The sequence below is a fragment of the Ochotona curzoniae genome, unplaced genomic scaffold (genome assembly GCF_017591425.1).
Source record: "Ochotona curzoniae isolate NIBS_2020 unplaced genomic scaffold, NIBS_Ocur_1.0 scaffold_4505, whole genome shotgun sequence".
In the NCBI taxonomy this organism is placed as follows: Eukaryota; Metazoa; Chordata; class Mammalia; order Lagomorpha; family Ochotonidae; genus Ochotona; species Ochotona curzoniae.
Window position 1 is genome coordinate 52,266,558 of NW_024467118.1, and position 15,626 is coordinate 52,282,183.

The window sequence follows — 15,626 nt, forward strand, 5'->3', positions numbered from 1 at the left end:
TGACTTCTCTGCTTTTCCCCATGATATTCTAGAAAATCCAGACTATTTCTTATATAAAGTAAGTATTGTGAAAGTTCATAAGTTGCAAACTCAGGTGGCTGACTTTGAGAACTTTTATGACCCAACATAAATGTTACTCGGACAGAAGTCTGCTGAGGCCAAAGCATCTCTGTACGTGTGTTACGTGTGTGGCACTCTGCCTTACATCCTGATGTAGATTACTGGAGTGCGTTTTAACAGAGTGAAACACAATTGTGACCTCACAAGAACTCCTGCTGCTTCCGGGCCTGAAGCCTAGAGTCTGTTGGGCAATCTTTACAGCACCATAAATGATTGTGAATTATCCCCAGGACTGAGAACTAAAATTAAAACACATATGCAGAGAACCAAAATGAGCCACAGGTTTTAAAAATTCTGGGATTGTAGCAGGAACTTTATCTTTGGGCATTTTTCAAAGCCCACTTATATACTTAAAAGCAATGTACTAGTGACACATGCTGAGATATGAATGGATCTTGAAGATTATCAGCCAAGAAACCAAACACAACAGGTCACTTAACTGTTATTTAATCCACTGATAGAAAATAGCCAGGTTAGGTAAATCCAGAGAGAAAAACTTAATTAGTAGTTTTCAAGGGCTGTGAGGGGAAAATGTGGAATAACTACTAAGGAATATTTCTCTTTTTGATGGTGGTGGAAGGGTGATAAGTGTTGTCAATGATTGTATAGCCTTGTGAATATAACCTTTAAAGGGTGCAGTTTATGGCAAATTGTATCTCAGGAAACAAGTAAATGCTTGATTCCTGTATTTTCAAAAACCATTATGTAAACTTGTACAAGCATCAAAAAGAAATGACAACTGATTCCCAGGTGTTACCTGTGTTATATTATTTACATTTATAGAAAACTTATGTTAAAATAGCCATTATAATCCTTACACTAGAGGTGAAGAAAACAATCTTAGCAGTATTTTGTCCAACGTTTTAAAGTTTGAATCCCCATCCAGCTAAATCTCGTGCTACCCCTAAATATGTATGTAAATATGTAAATTTAGACTTTCCACTGAAATGGTTCATTTTTTTCAGAGGTTGAAGAAAATTCAGAAAGTCCAGTTAAATCACACTAAGGTGAAGAGTAAGCCAAGTGAACCCAGCAAACACTCAGGGTTTTCTACCTCAGACAACAGCACAGCCAACACTCCCCAGGACTACAGTGGGAACATGAAGTCTTTTCCATCCAGGAGCCCTTCACAAGGTGATGAAGACTCGGCCCTGATCCTAACCCAAGACAACTTGAAAAGCTCAGATCCAGATCTGTCAGCCAACAGTGACCAGGAGTCCGGGGTCGAGGACTTGAGCTGTCGGTCTCCGAGCGGTGGTGAGCATGCGCCCAGTGAGGACAGCGGCAAGGATCGGGATTCTGATGAAGCGGTGTTTCTCACCGCCCGAGTTTCCCCTTAGGACTTACAAAACAAAGGACACATACGACACACTTCCAAAAGCAAGGGAACAGTGCAATTCATGATACAAATAACTCAAGAAATGCTGTGTCTCAAGAATTATAAAATGCAGTTATAAAAAGGGAAACACTTAAGTTTCTTAAAAGAAAGTAACCATTTCTTTTATCAAATATAAGGAAAATCATTAACCATTTCAAAACTCATCCTAAACCATGAAACTTGTATTCATTACAGAGAAAATTCCTTACTTCTATTGTCACCCGAAGTTACCAGTATAAACTTCCCCTGTCATAGCACGCATCTTCAAGACAGTCCCAGCACCTCTCTCCCATATCTTTTGCCATCTTAAATCTTATTTCACTTCCAAATGCATATTTTGTATTTCCCAAAACATCTGCTATTTTCTTTCTCTGTCACCACTGCTTCTAAACACAGGGCACGTTGTTGGATTGTGTCTTTCCTAGGAAACAACTGTATCCGTAGAGAGGTTTAGGAACTTTATAGTTGCTTAAGCTTATCTTTCAGGTGTAACAATCACTTTTCCCTTAGATAATATATTTTGAATTGTTACTGTTCTGTTTCCTTTCTCTGGAATCTTGCGTTTCTCATTTTAAAAATGCTAAACTTACACCTTATGCTTTCTCTAACTTGGGTCTAATACCTAATAAAGCAACATTCATTTTCTGAGTGTGAAGTCAGATGTTAGCTTTCTTAATAACAATTTTTTATTGCTGTTCCAGAGACCAACTTATCAAGACAGTGTGAGCCAACTACCAATCTGATGCTGAAGTCTGACACTGAAGTCAGCAGGGTAAAACACCCACAAGGAACCAGAGAATGTGGCTGCCATGTCTATTTAAGGGAGGGAAATGAGCTTGTCATATGCCATTTTAGGCTTCATGCAGCTGCTTAATACGCTTCAGTTAACATTAGCAACACATGATGGGTGTGCGGACTTCTGATTACTGAAAGTTAATTTTTGTAAGAGGTTTTTCACGTGCACATTTGAAGCAGAATAATTCCTTATGACAGAAGATGGGCTTTTATTATTAATTGACCTAAAATCTTGATCTTAGGAAATCTAGTGAGAAAAATTGCCATGATTAGAAAAAAATAAGTAATAGCACTGTTTTTATTAATACTAATACATTCTAGAATATAAAGGGAGCAGTTTAAACTTTATAATTCAGTATTTTAAATATGTGAACTTTTTAATAGGTGAACACATTCAGTTTTGCTGAAACAACAAGGTAAGAAAGATAAAAAAAAAGGTGGCAGTGCTGAAATTGCTAATATAATTTGGAGGCAGTATAATAATTTAAGTAAGTAATACATTGTAACTGTATTGTTTCTGGTTAAAAACAGTAACTTTAGAATTAAGCTCTGACTCTTTTAGAATATAAAATTGCAGTGTTTTCTGCTGAGCAGTTACCAAATTAAGTGCAAGGAATGTTTGCTTCTGCAGTATACTAAAGGTAACAGGGAATGCCTTGCTAATAATAAGTAATTCATATAGTATCTAGCAGCAATCCTATTTTTATAATGCAACTCACTTCATACCAACTTTCTAGTCATGAGCAATATTGAGGATACAACTTTAATTTCTCCCACTTGGCAGTAAAAGTCTATAAATATAATACAGACTTTAAAATGACAACAGTATATGCCAAATAACATTATGCATTCATTTTGAAAAACATATCTGATTTAAAAAATTTTTAATGTGACATCTTTCATAAGAGCCACAAATTTTTAGTTCACTTACACTTTATAATTTATTGTACTTAATCTCACACTGATACATATATGAAAGTTTCACATTTATTGCTTAGTGAAACTTCATTGTGCATTCACAAAGCCTTGGAAGGAACATGGTTGCTTCAACAAGACTAAAATCTCTAAAACTACATTTTCATTTTAAATCAAATATCAGTCAAAGTAATTGTTAGGGCACTGCTATAAAGGATGAGGAATAAATCAGTATAAAGTTATCTCAAGGAAGCATTAGTTCCCAACTACTAATATTTAGAGCTCTGGTATTTTATTAGTTATTGATGTGTAAGTAAGTTTTGTGTGAAGTAGTAAGAGTTTTGATAATTATCTGGCAAAACATTGCATAATATAGAGAGAAGTCTTACAATCTTTAAATGGTTCAGGATCATTTTTAGAGGAATAATTTTTTCATTGTATTATGATCAAATGTATGTGTCAGTACCTTCCATCCTGATATAAATTCTCTGGACTCAACTTATTCCTAGAAATTACTTTCAAATATCTGAGTTAGAGCTCTCTTCTGTTTTAAGACTAGTTTTTAATATACCCATAACAAAACCCTGCCTTTTACAGTCTGCTAACTCCTATTGCTAGGATTCAGATTTCTATTCAGTATTCCACTATTCCTGTACATTAGAGTAAGATATTTCCTTGGATTGCATTTCTTCTGGCAGCACTGCTTTTGGCCAATAAAAAAATATATACACAGCTGTAAAATTACAAAAAGCAGTACTCAGAAGTTAAATTCACATATACTTTGGTGATAGTCATAACCTATATGTGGTCTATTTGTTAAAGAAGGTAGAACTTAATCTCTGACAACGTAAATATAGATAATTATTTAATTTTGAAGGAAAAACTAAACTGTTAAATATAAAAATCAAGTGGAAAGTCCCAGTTTAAGGAGTAAAAAAGCATTGAGATGAATTACTCATATGATTACGTACAAAACATATACTCTGTAAGAAAATGATTTTTCAGTGGGACAAGGGAAGATGGCTAAGCACCTTGACCATGTTTTATTTGTCTCTCTATACCTGCTACAATATTTTTTAATAGGTATTTCATAAAATTAGGAAATCAAAAGGATTAATGCTGTGTTAGAAGGCTGTGATCAGCTGGTCTCTTGTAGTAGGATATCCTTGGTCACTGAGAAATTCATCTGCATGCAATGCCTGGGGGCTATCTTATTTTCACTGACAGTGCAAACTGGGAAAATGAAGCTCTGTCAGTGCTTACCCAAAACTTTCACCTTAGTTATCCACAGTCAGGAATAATAACTGTTACCTTCTGAACACTAAACAGGAGGCCCTTACGCAGTCCAAGAAAGCAAAGCAATTAATATCAGGTATTTTCCATTCCAATATTTTATCTTCATGGTCCATGTGAATACTTGCCTTGTGTAAACAAAACTAAGTACAGAGAAATGATTTTCAATCTAAGAAATCAATTTTGTTTTTCCTAAAAACTACATTGTCAAAGGCATATGTAAGTAGTACAGAATAAAGAAAAAATATATATCATTTGCTGATATTTAAAGAAAGATATCCATGGGGTCATCCTGTGATTTAAACACTATGTTAGTAAGCCTTAGAAACGTAATATAGTTCAAGATTTTCTCCTTTGTGAGTTTTTAGGGCTATTCCTGAAATGTCATCCTTGTGTAACATGCTAGGGAAGAAAACTACTGAACTCAAAACAGTTAAAGAGAAAATTCAATTAAACTTACTAAATATCAGGGGTGCCTAACAATTAAATTATTTTACTTATTGTGATGTCGCTTTTATTTATTTTTAGGAAAACCCAACTCACAGATAAGGGTCAGGAAAAAAAAAATCACTGGACTTTTTGTGTCTAGACTTTATTAATAAAGATTTTTAATTTTTCTCAATTAGGAACTTAGCATATAAGTTTGTGTTGGACTAGTGTGTATTAAAGGCAGTTTTTTTCTCATAGGCAAAAAATTTACCTGTACTGCTTCTTAAATCCATCTTTAGTTTTAGAAATAAACCAAAATATAAGCTAGTTTATTCTTCTGATTTATTGTAAATATTAAAAGTGACCTTCTTGAAATGGTACACTGACATATTTCATGTTTCCTGACACTATGATTAAATTCTTAAAAGCAGTTTGTTTTTATCAGAAAGAAAGATGAAAAATAAGGATCTCTGTACAGTTAAAATAGTTTTTCAAAAAATTAAGAGGAAAAAAAAATGGGGCAGCTTCAAGTTAAAACTACAAACAAAACTAGCTAAAATTATATGCATAGGCATTTAATCAGTAAGAGAAATAGCAATAGAACTTAAATAGAATTTAACAACAATAAATATTTTAGTGCAAATAGTGCAGAAATTTTCTCAAAATAAATCATAGCAATGATTCTAATCTGTACAAAATCAGTCCCAGTTCTGCATACAATCCTTACAGTGTACCTGTAGATTTAGCCACTGTTGATGAAATGTCAATTTACAAGTCAAAATATAAAACAATGTGCTTAGTATTGTGTTCCATTCCTGTCTTGGCAGTTCATGTTTTCAGGAAAATCTGGAAAGAAAAGAATCAAAGATTTCATTTAAGGTGACAAATGTTCATTTGTGCATTTGCCTTCAATTGAGGTATCTCTAAGACGATGCTTGAGGGATCTGGGGTGAGGTAAAGATGCTAGCAAGTTCACATAAATAATTACTCAATGTTCACTTATTTTTCAAGCTTTAGGGAATGCAAATCTATTAAAAAGCAGCCCCTAACCTCAAAACAGTTTGTGATTTGGAAAACAAGACATAATAACATTGGTGCCAACAGTGAATTGTTTTAAGCACAAGGGGCAGATGAAGATGAGCTGGAGAGGATGCCTGTCAACTCCTTTTCTGATAGTTATTCTCTTTTAGAGACTCCATGTTCCATTCTCAAAGAAGTCTGCCACTTCAAGTCTGCTGACTGGGCCAGAATGGCAAGTTCATCCATAGCTGAGCCAGTCTTAACCCTTCGGTCTCTACTGACCAGTTCAATTCTCAGGTGATACAATCAGGATTGTGGGCAGCAACAGGTGAAGGGAGATTGATAGGGTACAAATGGGAACAGAGATGGCAGAAATGAGAAACAGGCAACTTCAGAAAGAAGAGCTGCTTTTGTTACTGAGTAACTTCTAGTATGCTGACTCTCAGGTAATTAAGCTGTACTTTCCTTCATTTTGATTCTATAATGTGTCGCTAGGGATGGACAAGTAAACTAGCAGTTAGGATGCTACAGTTAGCGTCCTGGCTCTGCTCCAAATTCTAGGCAGAAGCGAATGATACCTCATGTACTTGGGTCCCTGCCATCCCTGTGGGAGCCCTGAACTCTGGCTTCTAGCTTCAGCTGTACCTTGCCTCATTGTTGCAGGTGTTTGGGGACTGAACTAGTATAAAAAGCTTTCTGCCAATGAAATAAACAAATGAACCTTTTAAAGAAGGTAAAAAAAAATAGGATGCAGAAGACATAAGGGGAAAATGGAAAATTAAATTTGATGTGTGCCAAATTATAAAGATTTCAAAGCCAGAGAGACATTTGGCATTGACACTGTCATTGTTAAGGGATTATCACAGGCTCTGAGGCATAAAAATTCTATCATGGAAGCAGATGTTTTAGAAAGAGGATTATGTCAGTGCTTGTAGAAGAGAAACCCATTCCAAGGTCAGGGATATTGGCAGGAAATTTATTGGAATATCCTAGTGTAAGATAGAGACACAAACTGGAAATTCTCTTTACTGGAAGAAATGATGAGTGCAATTATTGAGAAATAAGCCAATTGTGCATGCCCTTTGAGAGAACAAATTTGCGCATCTACATAAATGTTTTTTTTTTTCAATATCTAATAGTTCCTTAAGAAGCTGGTATTGTGGAACAGTGCAGCTAAGCCCCTGCCTGTGACAACCCGTGAGCATTGGGCTTGAGTCAGGGCCACTGAATATCAGTGCAGCTCCATGCCCATTATGGCTGGGAAGGTAGCAGAAGCCCTGTCACCCACACAGAAGACCTGGATGAAGCTGCAGGTTCCTGCCTCTGCCATCACAGCTACTTAGGGAGAGACCAGCAGGAGGAGAATATCACTCTGTCTGCAATTCTGCCCTTAAAATGAATAAATAAATCTTAGGATTTAGTTATTGGAAAGGCAGATTTACAGAGAAGAGAGACAGAAAAATCTTAGTCCACGGTTTCACTACCCAAGTGGCCGTAATGGCAGGAACTCAACTGATCAAGAGCCAGGAGCCTCTTTCGGGTCTCCCATGTGGATACAGGGTCCCAAGGTTTTGGGTTGTCCTTGACTGCTTTCCCAGGCCACAAGCAGGGAGCTGGATGGGAAGTGGAGCTGCCAGGACATGAACCAGCACCCCTATAGGAAACTGGTGCGTGCAAGGTGAGGACTTAGCCACTGAGCCATCGTGCTGGGCCCTGAGTAAGTCTTCAAAACAACACATTAAATCAGTATGCTACTAAGAAAAAAACCCCAAAAATTTCTACTGATTTTATGATTATTAATATAATATGTAAAATGTATAGTACAAAGCATCCTATGTGTTAAAGAGTACAATAACCGACTAAAAGCCTTGGGATTCAAACCTGAAATACAAATTTACCTATAGAGGAGCATGAAATTTGCTGTGCATTGCTATCGCCTGTTGAAGTTTCTCTTCTTTGGCTCTTCTACAGTGGCAAATCTAGAAAATAAATTGTTTAAAATACCAATTACTTCTGCAGTGATGTACTTACTATGTTCTACATGATTAGAATTCTAAGAATCTTCAATCTGTTGATGTTCAAGGTAGCTAACACCACTTCTGAATTTAAGAATTAAGGGAAAAATTTCCATTTGAAAGACAGCCTTTGCTTGTAAACTTCCAGAATATAAAACAAATTCTAATCCTTCCTATCAGTTCTGATTATATAATCTCAAATACTTTTACTTTTAAAAAAATGAAAATAAATCCTACTGCTAACCAGCAAGATGAGCAAATAAAATCTTAAAAGCACAATTACATAGTATCCAATAATGGATTAGACATGAATGCCTTTACTAATGCTAAAACAAGTCATTAGCATCCCTGAACTCTCATGAAGAATTAGGACAAGGGCGTATGCTGTGTTGAATCAGGTTAAGTCACTGCCTGCCCTGCTGGCATTCCTGCTCAGTGCTAGTTCTTATCCTGGCTGCTCCTCCTGCGATGCGGCTCCCTGCTAATGCCTCTGGAAGACAGGAGAGGGTAACACAAGGTCTTGGGCTTCAGTAACCCACGTGAGAGATCCAGACAGGGTTCTAGTCTGCTGGCTTCTGCCTGGCCACTGCAGGCAATTGCGGAGTGAACCAGCAGATGAACAATCTTTTTCTCCGTTTCTCCCTCTCATTACTCTGCCTTAAAGAAACACTTTAAGTGAAGGCAACAAAATCTGCTCTACCTGCCTTACCCAGCTAACACATAAGGTATAGAAACAAAACATTACTTTTAAAATTTTATCTTCCAAAGAATCTAAGTATATCTTTAATGCAATGGGAGTTCTATTAAATAGCTAAGGACACTTTTTTGGGGGAGAGGGTGATTTTCTGTAGTTAAAATGGGAAAATCAAACTTTTCAAAGCTGTTAATATTTTAAAAATTTGTTTTTAATCTTTAAATTGTGATCTTTTTAAGCAACTCCTAAAATAGGCTACTAAGGAGACGATTACAGCTATTATTACCAGACTTCAGCTGATTTCCAGCTTTATTAAAGAATGATTCAGATACTAAGCTTCTGAACCAGAACTATGATTTGATTTACTTGTGTTCTCAGAACAAGCAGATTTAAAGTGACAGTAGGATGTTGCTATCAAGCTCAACAGAGGCACTTCACATTCCTCATTGCTCTGAAATTGTTGTTCAATAAGATGCTATAGTTTACGTATAAGCAGACATAATTCAGTATTACACGGTCACTTTCCTGAACTGAAAAGTATTACATACTGTTCTTTTTTCCATGAAGCTACTGAGAAAATCATCTATTTCAGTTTTTCCTTCCAAGAAATCTTCAGCAATATTATCAGATTCTTCTTCAGCTTCATGTGCAGCTACTTTCAACCTTGCTTGTAGGGCACTTGCACTACAACTCTAAAAAAGAAAAATCCAGTACTATATTAATAAGCACTACATTAGTTTATTATGCTCAAAAACGTTACTTGAAAGCAAACAAATAATTTGAGGTAACAAAAAGCAATTCACTTTATGCCCTACAGAGTACCTTTTGTGAGGAAATCCACCTCTTAATACCTACCCATACCGCAACCTTTGGATACCAAGAGGCAGGTGCCTAACACAAAAGAAAACATTCCTGTGGCTGAAATATTAAAAGAAGCTGAGAAAAATAATTGCCCTTTCCTGGGAAGAGGGTAGGCACCACTAGTATGACCCTCTCAAGATTCCCAACTTGGCACTGTTGTCCTTGGGGAAACACCTTCCTTGACTGTGCACTGATTTCTAATGACCAGAATATGACAAAAGTGACAGCATTAAATTTAAGCAAGTAAGTAAATGGAAAAGCATCTGTTGACAGGTTGGAAGATTAAATATTGTTAAGATGAAAATACTAGGGCCAGTGCTGTGGTGTGTGTTTTGGAAAAGCAGCTTCTTCTCATGCTGGCATTCATGTCCTGGCTACTCCAATTAGGAACCATCTTCCTGCTAATGGCCTGGGAAAAGAACCAGAGGATTGTTCAAGTGCTTGGGCCCTGTCACACACAGGGAAGACCTGGATGAAGCTCCTGGCTTGGGCCTGGCCAGTGCTGCTCACTGCGACCTCATGGGGAGTACACTGGTAGACAGAAGATCTCTTGTTTCTGTGTTAACTATGGCTTTATAAATAAATAAATAAATACACATTTTTCTGAAAACGACAATACTAAGTAATCTATATTAAATGCAATTCAAAATCTAAATACAAAAACTTTCTAAAATGTAGTAGAGCTTTCAAGAGACCCTGAACAGCCAGAACAATTGTGAAAAAGAACAAATTCAACAATTCATATTTCCTGATTTCAAAACTTGGTACAAAGCCACAATAATCACGATAGTGCAGTTCTGGCAAATATGCAGAAGAACAAAATAAGGAGCCCAGAAATAAATTCCTGTCCATATATGGGCAAATCCTTTTTCAACAGAAGTGTCAAGTTCAGCCAGTCTCTTTAACAATCCACACTGGAAAAACAATCTCTACATGCAAAACAATGAGGTTGGATCCTTACCTTTCCTTATGCATAGCAACTTATTCAAAGGGGGCTAAAGACTTAAATATATGAATATGAACAAACTATTTTTAATAATAGACTTTATGGTTAATGGATGGTACCTCACTGGTTTTTCACATACTGTAATGTATGGAAATGCACCATTTTCTTATCCATGTCAAAATTAGGCATATTTAATAATGTGAGTCACATGGCTGTTTTTGTTTTACTTTAAACAAAAATTATAGTGATGTTTGGTGTACTTTGCAGTGTTTCTGAGCAGCACAGGTTCATGCTCTTACTGGAGCGGTGTGAGCTACCAAAGTGGACTACACCAGAGTGCACAAGATTTAGCATCCCTAGAGGCCCAGGAGGAACACGTCTACAGAGGAGTCAAGGTGGTGTCTAAAAATTGTTAAATGTCAAGAATTCAACTAGTTCTCACCAAGATGTTCAGATATCACAGCAACTGTTGAACAATCCTTACTAGATATTTAAATTTCTTCTGTGATGGTATTGTTTGTCCTTTGCTCTTGAAAGACCATTGGCATAAATGTTTGGTCTTACACTTTTGATTTTTATTGCTAGAAGTTTAGAAGTAGTAGTAATGGAATTGTTTTTACTTTATAAATATATACACACACAAGTTTTCACTGTGAAAGTTATCTTTTTGACCAACATGCCAAAACATTTACAGACAAATATAGGAAGTTACATCATTAATAGAAAAAAAAATCCCTGGATTTTATAAACAGATGAACAACCAAACTCAGTCACACTGTCTTTAGTTTATTGTTGAATGTTACTTTAATGTTGATTATTTAGTAAAGATAGCATCAACCACTAGAAATTATTTTGGTAAAATACAATCTAAACCTAAAGGTAAACAAAAGTACTTCATTATTGCTTACTAAAAGGCCAATATTCCACGAACATATGTTATAAAATAAATGATCATATTCCAATTTTGTGTCTGTGTACTTTTTAAAGTTTTAACATTTTAACAACCACAAATGTTTTCCCATATGCTTCAAATGTAGACATATACATATATACTGCTTATTTCTTCAAAACATATTAATTAGCTGAAGAAATCAGGACAGTGATCATAATGTGGGAAAGAAAAGCATATCCTCATTTACATGGCATGATTCAATGAAGCAATATTTACATCTAAATATATACAAATTATAAATACCTTGAGGTAGAAGCCTGGCATGGCATTTAACACACCAGCTAAAACGCTCAAATCTGGGGTAGGCATCATGGCACAGCACGTTAAGCTGCTAACTGTGATGCCTGCATGTGATATCGGAGTTCTAGCTCCTCAGCTTCCCTCACAGCTCCCTGCTAATGCATCCTGAGAGGAAGCCAGTGGTAACAGCTCAAGGGCTTGGACTGCTGCCATCCACATGGGAGACCCAGATGGAGCTCCTACCCCCTGGCTTCTGTCTCAGCAAGCCCCAGCTGCTGTGAACATTAGGGCAATGAACCAGAGGATAAAAGATTAAAGGGACTGCTCATGTACATTTAAAGTTATCATGTCTTATAAAATCAGATGCCTATTTAATGGTTCTAGTTAACAATGCAACTGAATGTGGCTCGTGGGCATTAAAACATTCTTATGGGAAAGGAAAAGAACACAAAGATCTTACCTCGCTAAGTTCATGCTGCCTTTGCATCTTCTTTTCAAAAGCAGATTTCATCTGGGTAAGTAATTCATACTGAAAAAGAAAAGCATATGCTATTTATTCTATTATTAAGTAATATATATTGCTTCAAGATGACCACTAACTCACCTTATCTAAAACAGTTTGTCTTTTGGCTTCCAAGCTAGGCTCCAAAAGGAGATTTTTTCCTGCAAGATAAGACTCTGGTTTATTTCTAGGAAAAGATCACATTTTTCTCAGGAAACTATAGAGGTAAAATAAGGAAAGACATACTTGCTAGTTCCTCAATACTTTTTACTAAGTCATCCTTGTCGTTAATAATTTGTTTTAGTTGGGGCAAAGTGAGAAACTGCTCTAGTAGGATCTCCTCTTGTTCGTTCATATCTGTTAGCTGTGACACACTAGAAAGGCAAAAATAAAGAAGAATGTTAATATCAGCCATCTCAATTTTTCTCCATGAAGATAAATTTTATTTAGTTGACAGGATTCTAAATAGTTAAAGGTATCCACTTTTATATAAAAACACAGAAGGATAAATAAAGCCATTTCCTATATCTCTTCTGACCACAGCAAAGTTGGAGATTAACAAGAAAAACAAAACGCCAAAATCAGTAGGATTAAGGAAATAAAATTAGCATAGAAATGTAAAAACTATATAAAAGGTAAGTGCAATCAATAGCTATTCTTTTGAAAAAAATTAAAACTGGTAAACCACTGGCACAGCTACAAAAAAAAAAAAAAAAAAAAAAAAAAGGTGTGGTGGTAGGGGCACCCAAAAAAACAAAACCAAAGATGGAAAGGAAATATTATAACTTATGCCACATTAATACAAATAATAATGGGCAAACAATTATTACAAATAGCTATATGGCAATAAATTGGAAGATCTTAAAAAATGGATAATTTTTGGACACATGTAATCAACCAAAATTAAAACATGAAGATTTAGAAAACCTGAATAAACCAGTCACCTAAGCTGAGATTCAATCAGTTATAAAGAGCCTCCCAACAGAGAAAAGCCCAAAATCAGATGGTTTTATTGCTGAATTCAACCCAACTTTCAGGAAAATAATTCCCCAATTCTTAAAGCATTGAAGATAAATGGAAAGTAGGGAATACTTCTAAACTCACTGTACAGGCCTAGCATAGTTTAATTCTAAAATCAGAAAGATACACAACAAATAAGTGAATTATAGACCATTAACCCCATGGAATATAGATGCAAAACCTAACCCAAAAACACTCATCCACAGGGATGAAGGGAGATTTAGCCCAGGGAAACAGGAATGGTTCAAGATAAGCAAATCAACAGAATGAAGGATAAAAACTATGATTATCTCAACAAATGCAAAAAAGGCATTTGATAAAATACAACAACAACAAATTACATAGGAGGAACATATCTAAACCCATTTGAAGCAGTGCATGACAAACTCACAACACCTACTAAATGAGGAAAAGCTAGAAATATTTCCACCAAGATCAGGAACCAATAACCATTAGTAGTCAATACAAGTTTCAGCCAGAGGCGGTATGTGGCAACAATTACAAAATCAAAGGGAGACAAATTGGAAGAGGAAATCAAATTACTTCTGATGCGTATGACATAAGCCTATATACATGGCAACCAAATGACTCCACCAAGACATTCTTGGATCACTGCACCTTGTAGAAGAACTCAGTAAAGCTGTAGTATGCAAAGCTAACACACAAAAATTGTCAGCCTTCTTACCCACCAATAACGCTGTGGCGAAAGAACTTGTAAGATCAGTCTCATTCACAACAGCTACAAAAAAAATGTAGATACCTTGGGACAAATTTAACCATGGAAATCAAAGATCTCTACAATGAAATCTAAAATGAGTGAAGCAAATAGAAAAATAGCAGACACAGAAAGATCTTTCATGCTTGTAGACTGGAGGACTTAACGTCACCAGACTGTCTATTCTACCCAAATGTGATTACAAATAAAACAAGGACATTCTTCACAGATGCATTTTAAAAAATCTTAAAATCATGTAAAAACAAGAGACACCAGACAGCCAAAGCCACAGGCCACAGGCATCACAATATTAGATTTCAAGACATGCTACAAACCTTAGCCCATAAGTAAAATTAGGAACAAGGATGGAGCACAGGGCATGCCGAGCTAGGCTCTTGCACCTACTGGTCTGTGTGAGCCAGGAATGCTAAAAAACAGTGTCTAAGGCAGGGGTTGGGAGAGGTGAGGGGCTGGGCCAAGCCGAGTCACAGCAACCACGGACATGCGCACGATCTATGGCTGGGAACAAGCCTCGTTGGGGAGCTAAGGGTTCCCACCAAGGGGCGCGTGGCCTGGAATTGGGGCTGCGTTCTGATCAGGATATGGTTGTAGTCTCCCTTGGCACAAGTGTGGACTAGGACTGGACACAGCAAGTCGGGCCAGACTCCAACACCTTCTGGTGTTCTGGAGGATCAGGGTAGATGTGGAACGGACTAGGCTAGGTCTCAACCCCTACTGAGCCATGTATGAGCTGTATGTGGGTATGGACGAGCCGTGGCTGGGCTGAAACATCCAACAGCAAAAACCAGATTGGACTGAAGGCCAGTCAGGAAAAGCCACTGTTCCTGCTAGGACAGGAGGTGAACTGAGTAGGGTTGGGTCATGGAACCCCTGGCATTGGGAAGGGTTCTGATGGAGAAGCCTGGACAACTCCTCTGGCAAGACACAGACCTAACCAGTGCAGGGCCAGGCCTAATGGATGTCATTGTGGGTTGTTCCAACTAGGCTACAGCTCCCACTGGCTTATGTGAGGGCCGAGTGTGTGGTAGGCAGAATCAGGCTGGACTGCAACATCCATTGGTTCCAGTGGAAGACAGGGCTGGAAACAGAATTGACCCAGCAATTGCAACAACTACCAGCTGATCAGGGCGATGGACTGTGCTGGGCCCTGTACTTGCTGTTGAATATCAAAACCACTTGAGCAAGATCCTCGGAGCATATCCCACATCGGGGACCTGGGGTGGGTGGGAGGCTGGGTGGGGCTTCTCCCTTAAAATCCCCCTTTATCTCAGATATATGAAGGAACAATATGGAAATAATAGTCTTACCCATTTTTCTGTAGCCCTTAAGCCTTTTTACCCTAACTATGTAAAGATTGTCAAAAATATAATTTAAAAATGGAAAAAAAAAAAAGACATTTTACAAGGCTGCTTACATAACCTGATACTTGCCTTGTACTGGGAAAATAGGATTTCCACATACAGTAATATGAAACAAGACCCTACCTTTAAACCTACACAAAAACCCATTCAGAGTGGACAAAAATTCTGAACTTAAGACCTTGAGGGGTGCGGCCGGAAAGGGGGGGGGGGCGCGGCCAGAAAGGGGGCCGCCCTCTCGCCCATCACGCAGCGCACGTTCGTGGGGAACCTGGCGCTAAACCATTCGTAGATGACCTGCTTCTGGGTCGGGGTTTCGTACGTAGCAGAGCAGCTCCCTCGCTGCGATCTA

At 37.3% G+C, this 15,626-nt stretch overlaps 2 protein-coding genes across 4 annotated transcripts in view; one reads left to right on the forward strand and one right to left on the reverse strand.

Annotated features, from left to right (window-relative positions):
* The window catches only part of MTMR7 (myotubularin related protein 7), a 104,812-nt gene extending 103,117 nt beyond the window's left edge, over positions 1 to 1,695 (forward strand). The window contains exon 14 of the mRNA XM_040965899.1: positions 1,086 to 1,695. Within this exon, the coding sequence (XP_040821833.1) occupies positions 1,086 to 1,460 (375 nt within the window). The 3' untranslated portion in view covers positions 1,461 to 1,695. The remainder of the gene's footprint in view (positions 1 to 1,085) is intronic.
* Positions 1,696 to 5,255: 3,560 nt separating this feature from the next.
* VPS37A (VPS37A subunit of ESCRT-I) overlaps positions 5,256 to 15,626 on the reverse strand; it is a 48,822-nt gene continuing 38,451 nt past the window's right edge. For all 3 annotated transcript variants that reach the window (XM_040965787.1, XM_040965786.1, XM_040965788.1), the window contains 6 exons: positions 12,407 to 12,534; positions 12,263 to 12,321; positions 12,119 to 12,187; positions 9,208 to 9,351; positions 7,849 to 7,929; positions 5,256 to 5,776 (listed from right to left, as the gene is read on the reverse strand). In XM_040965787.1, coding sequence (XP_040821721.1) covers positions 7,849 to 7,929; positions 9,208 to 9,351; positions 12,119 to 12,187; positions 12,263 to 12,321; positions 12,407 to 12,534 — 481 coding nt within the window. In that variant the 3' untranslated portion in view covers positions 5,256 to 5,776. The remainder of the gene's footprint in view (positions 5,777 to 7,848; positions 7,930 to 9,207; positions 9,352 to 12,118; positions 12,188 to 12,262; positions 12,322 to 12,406; positions 12,535 to 15,626) is intronic.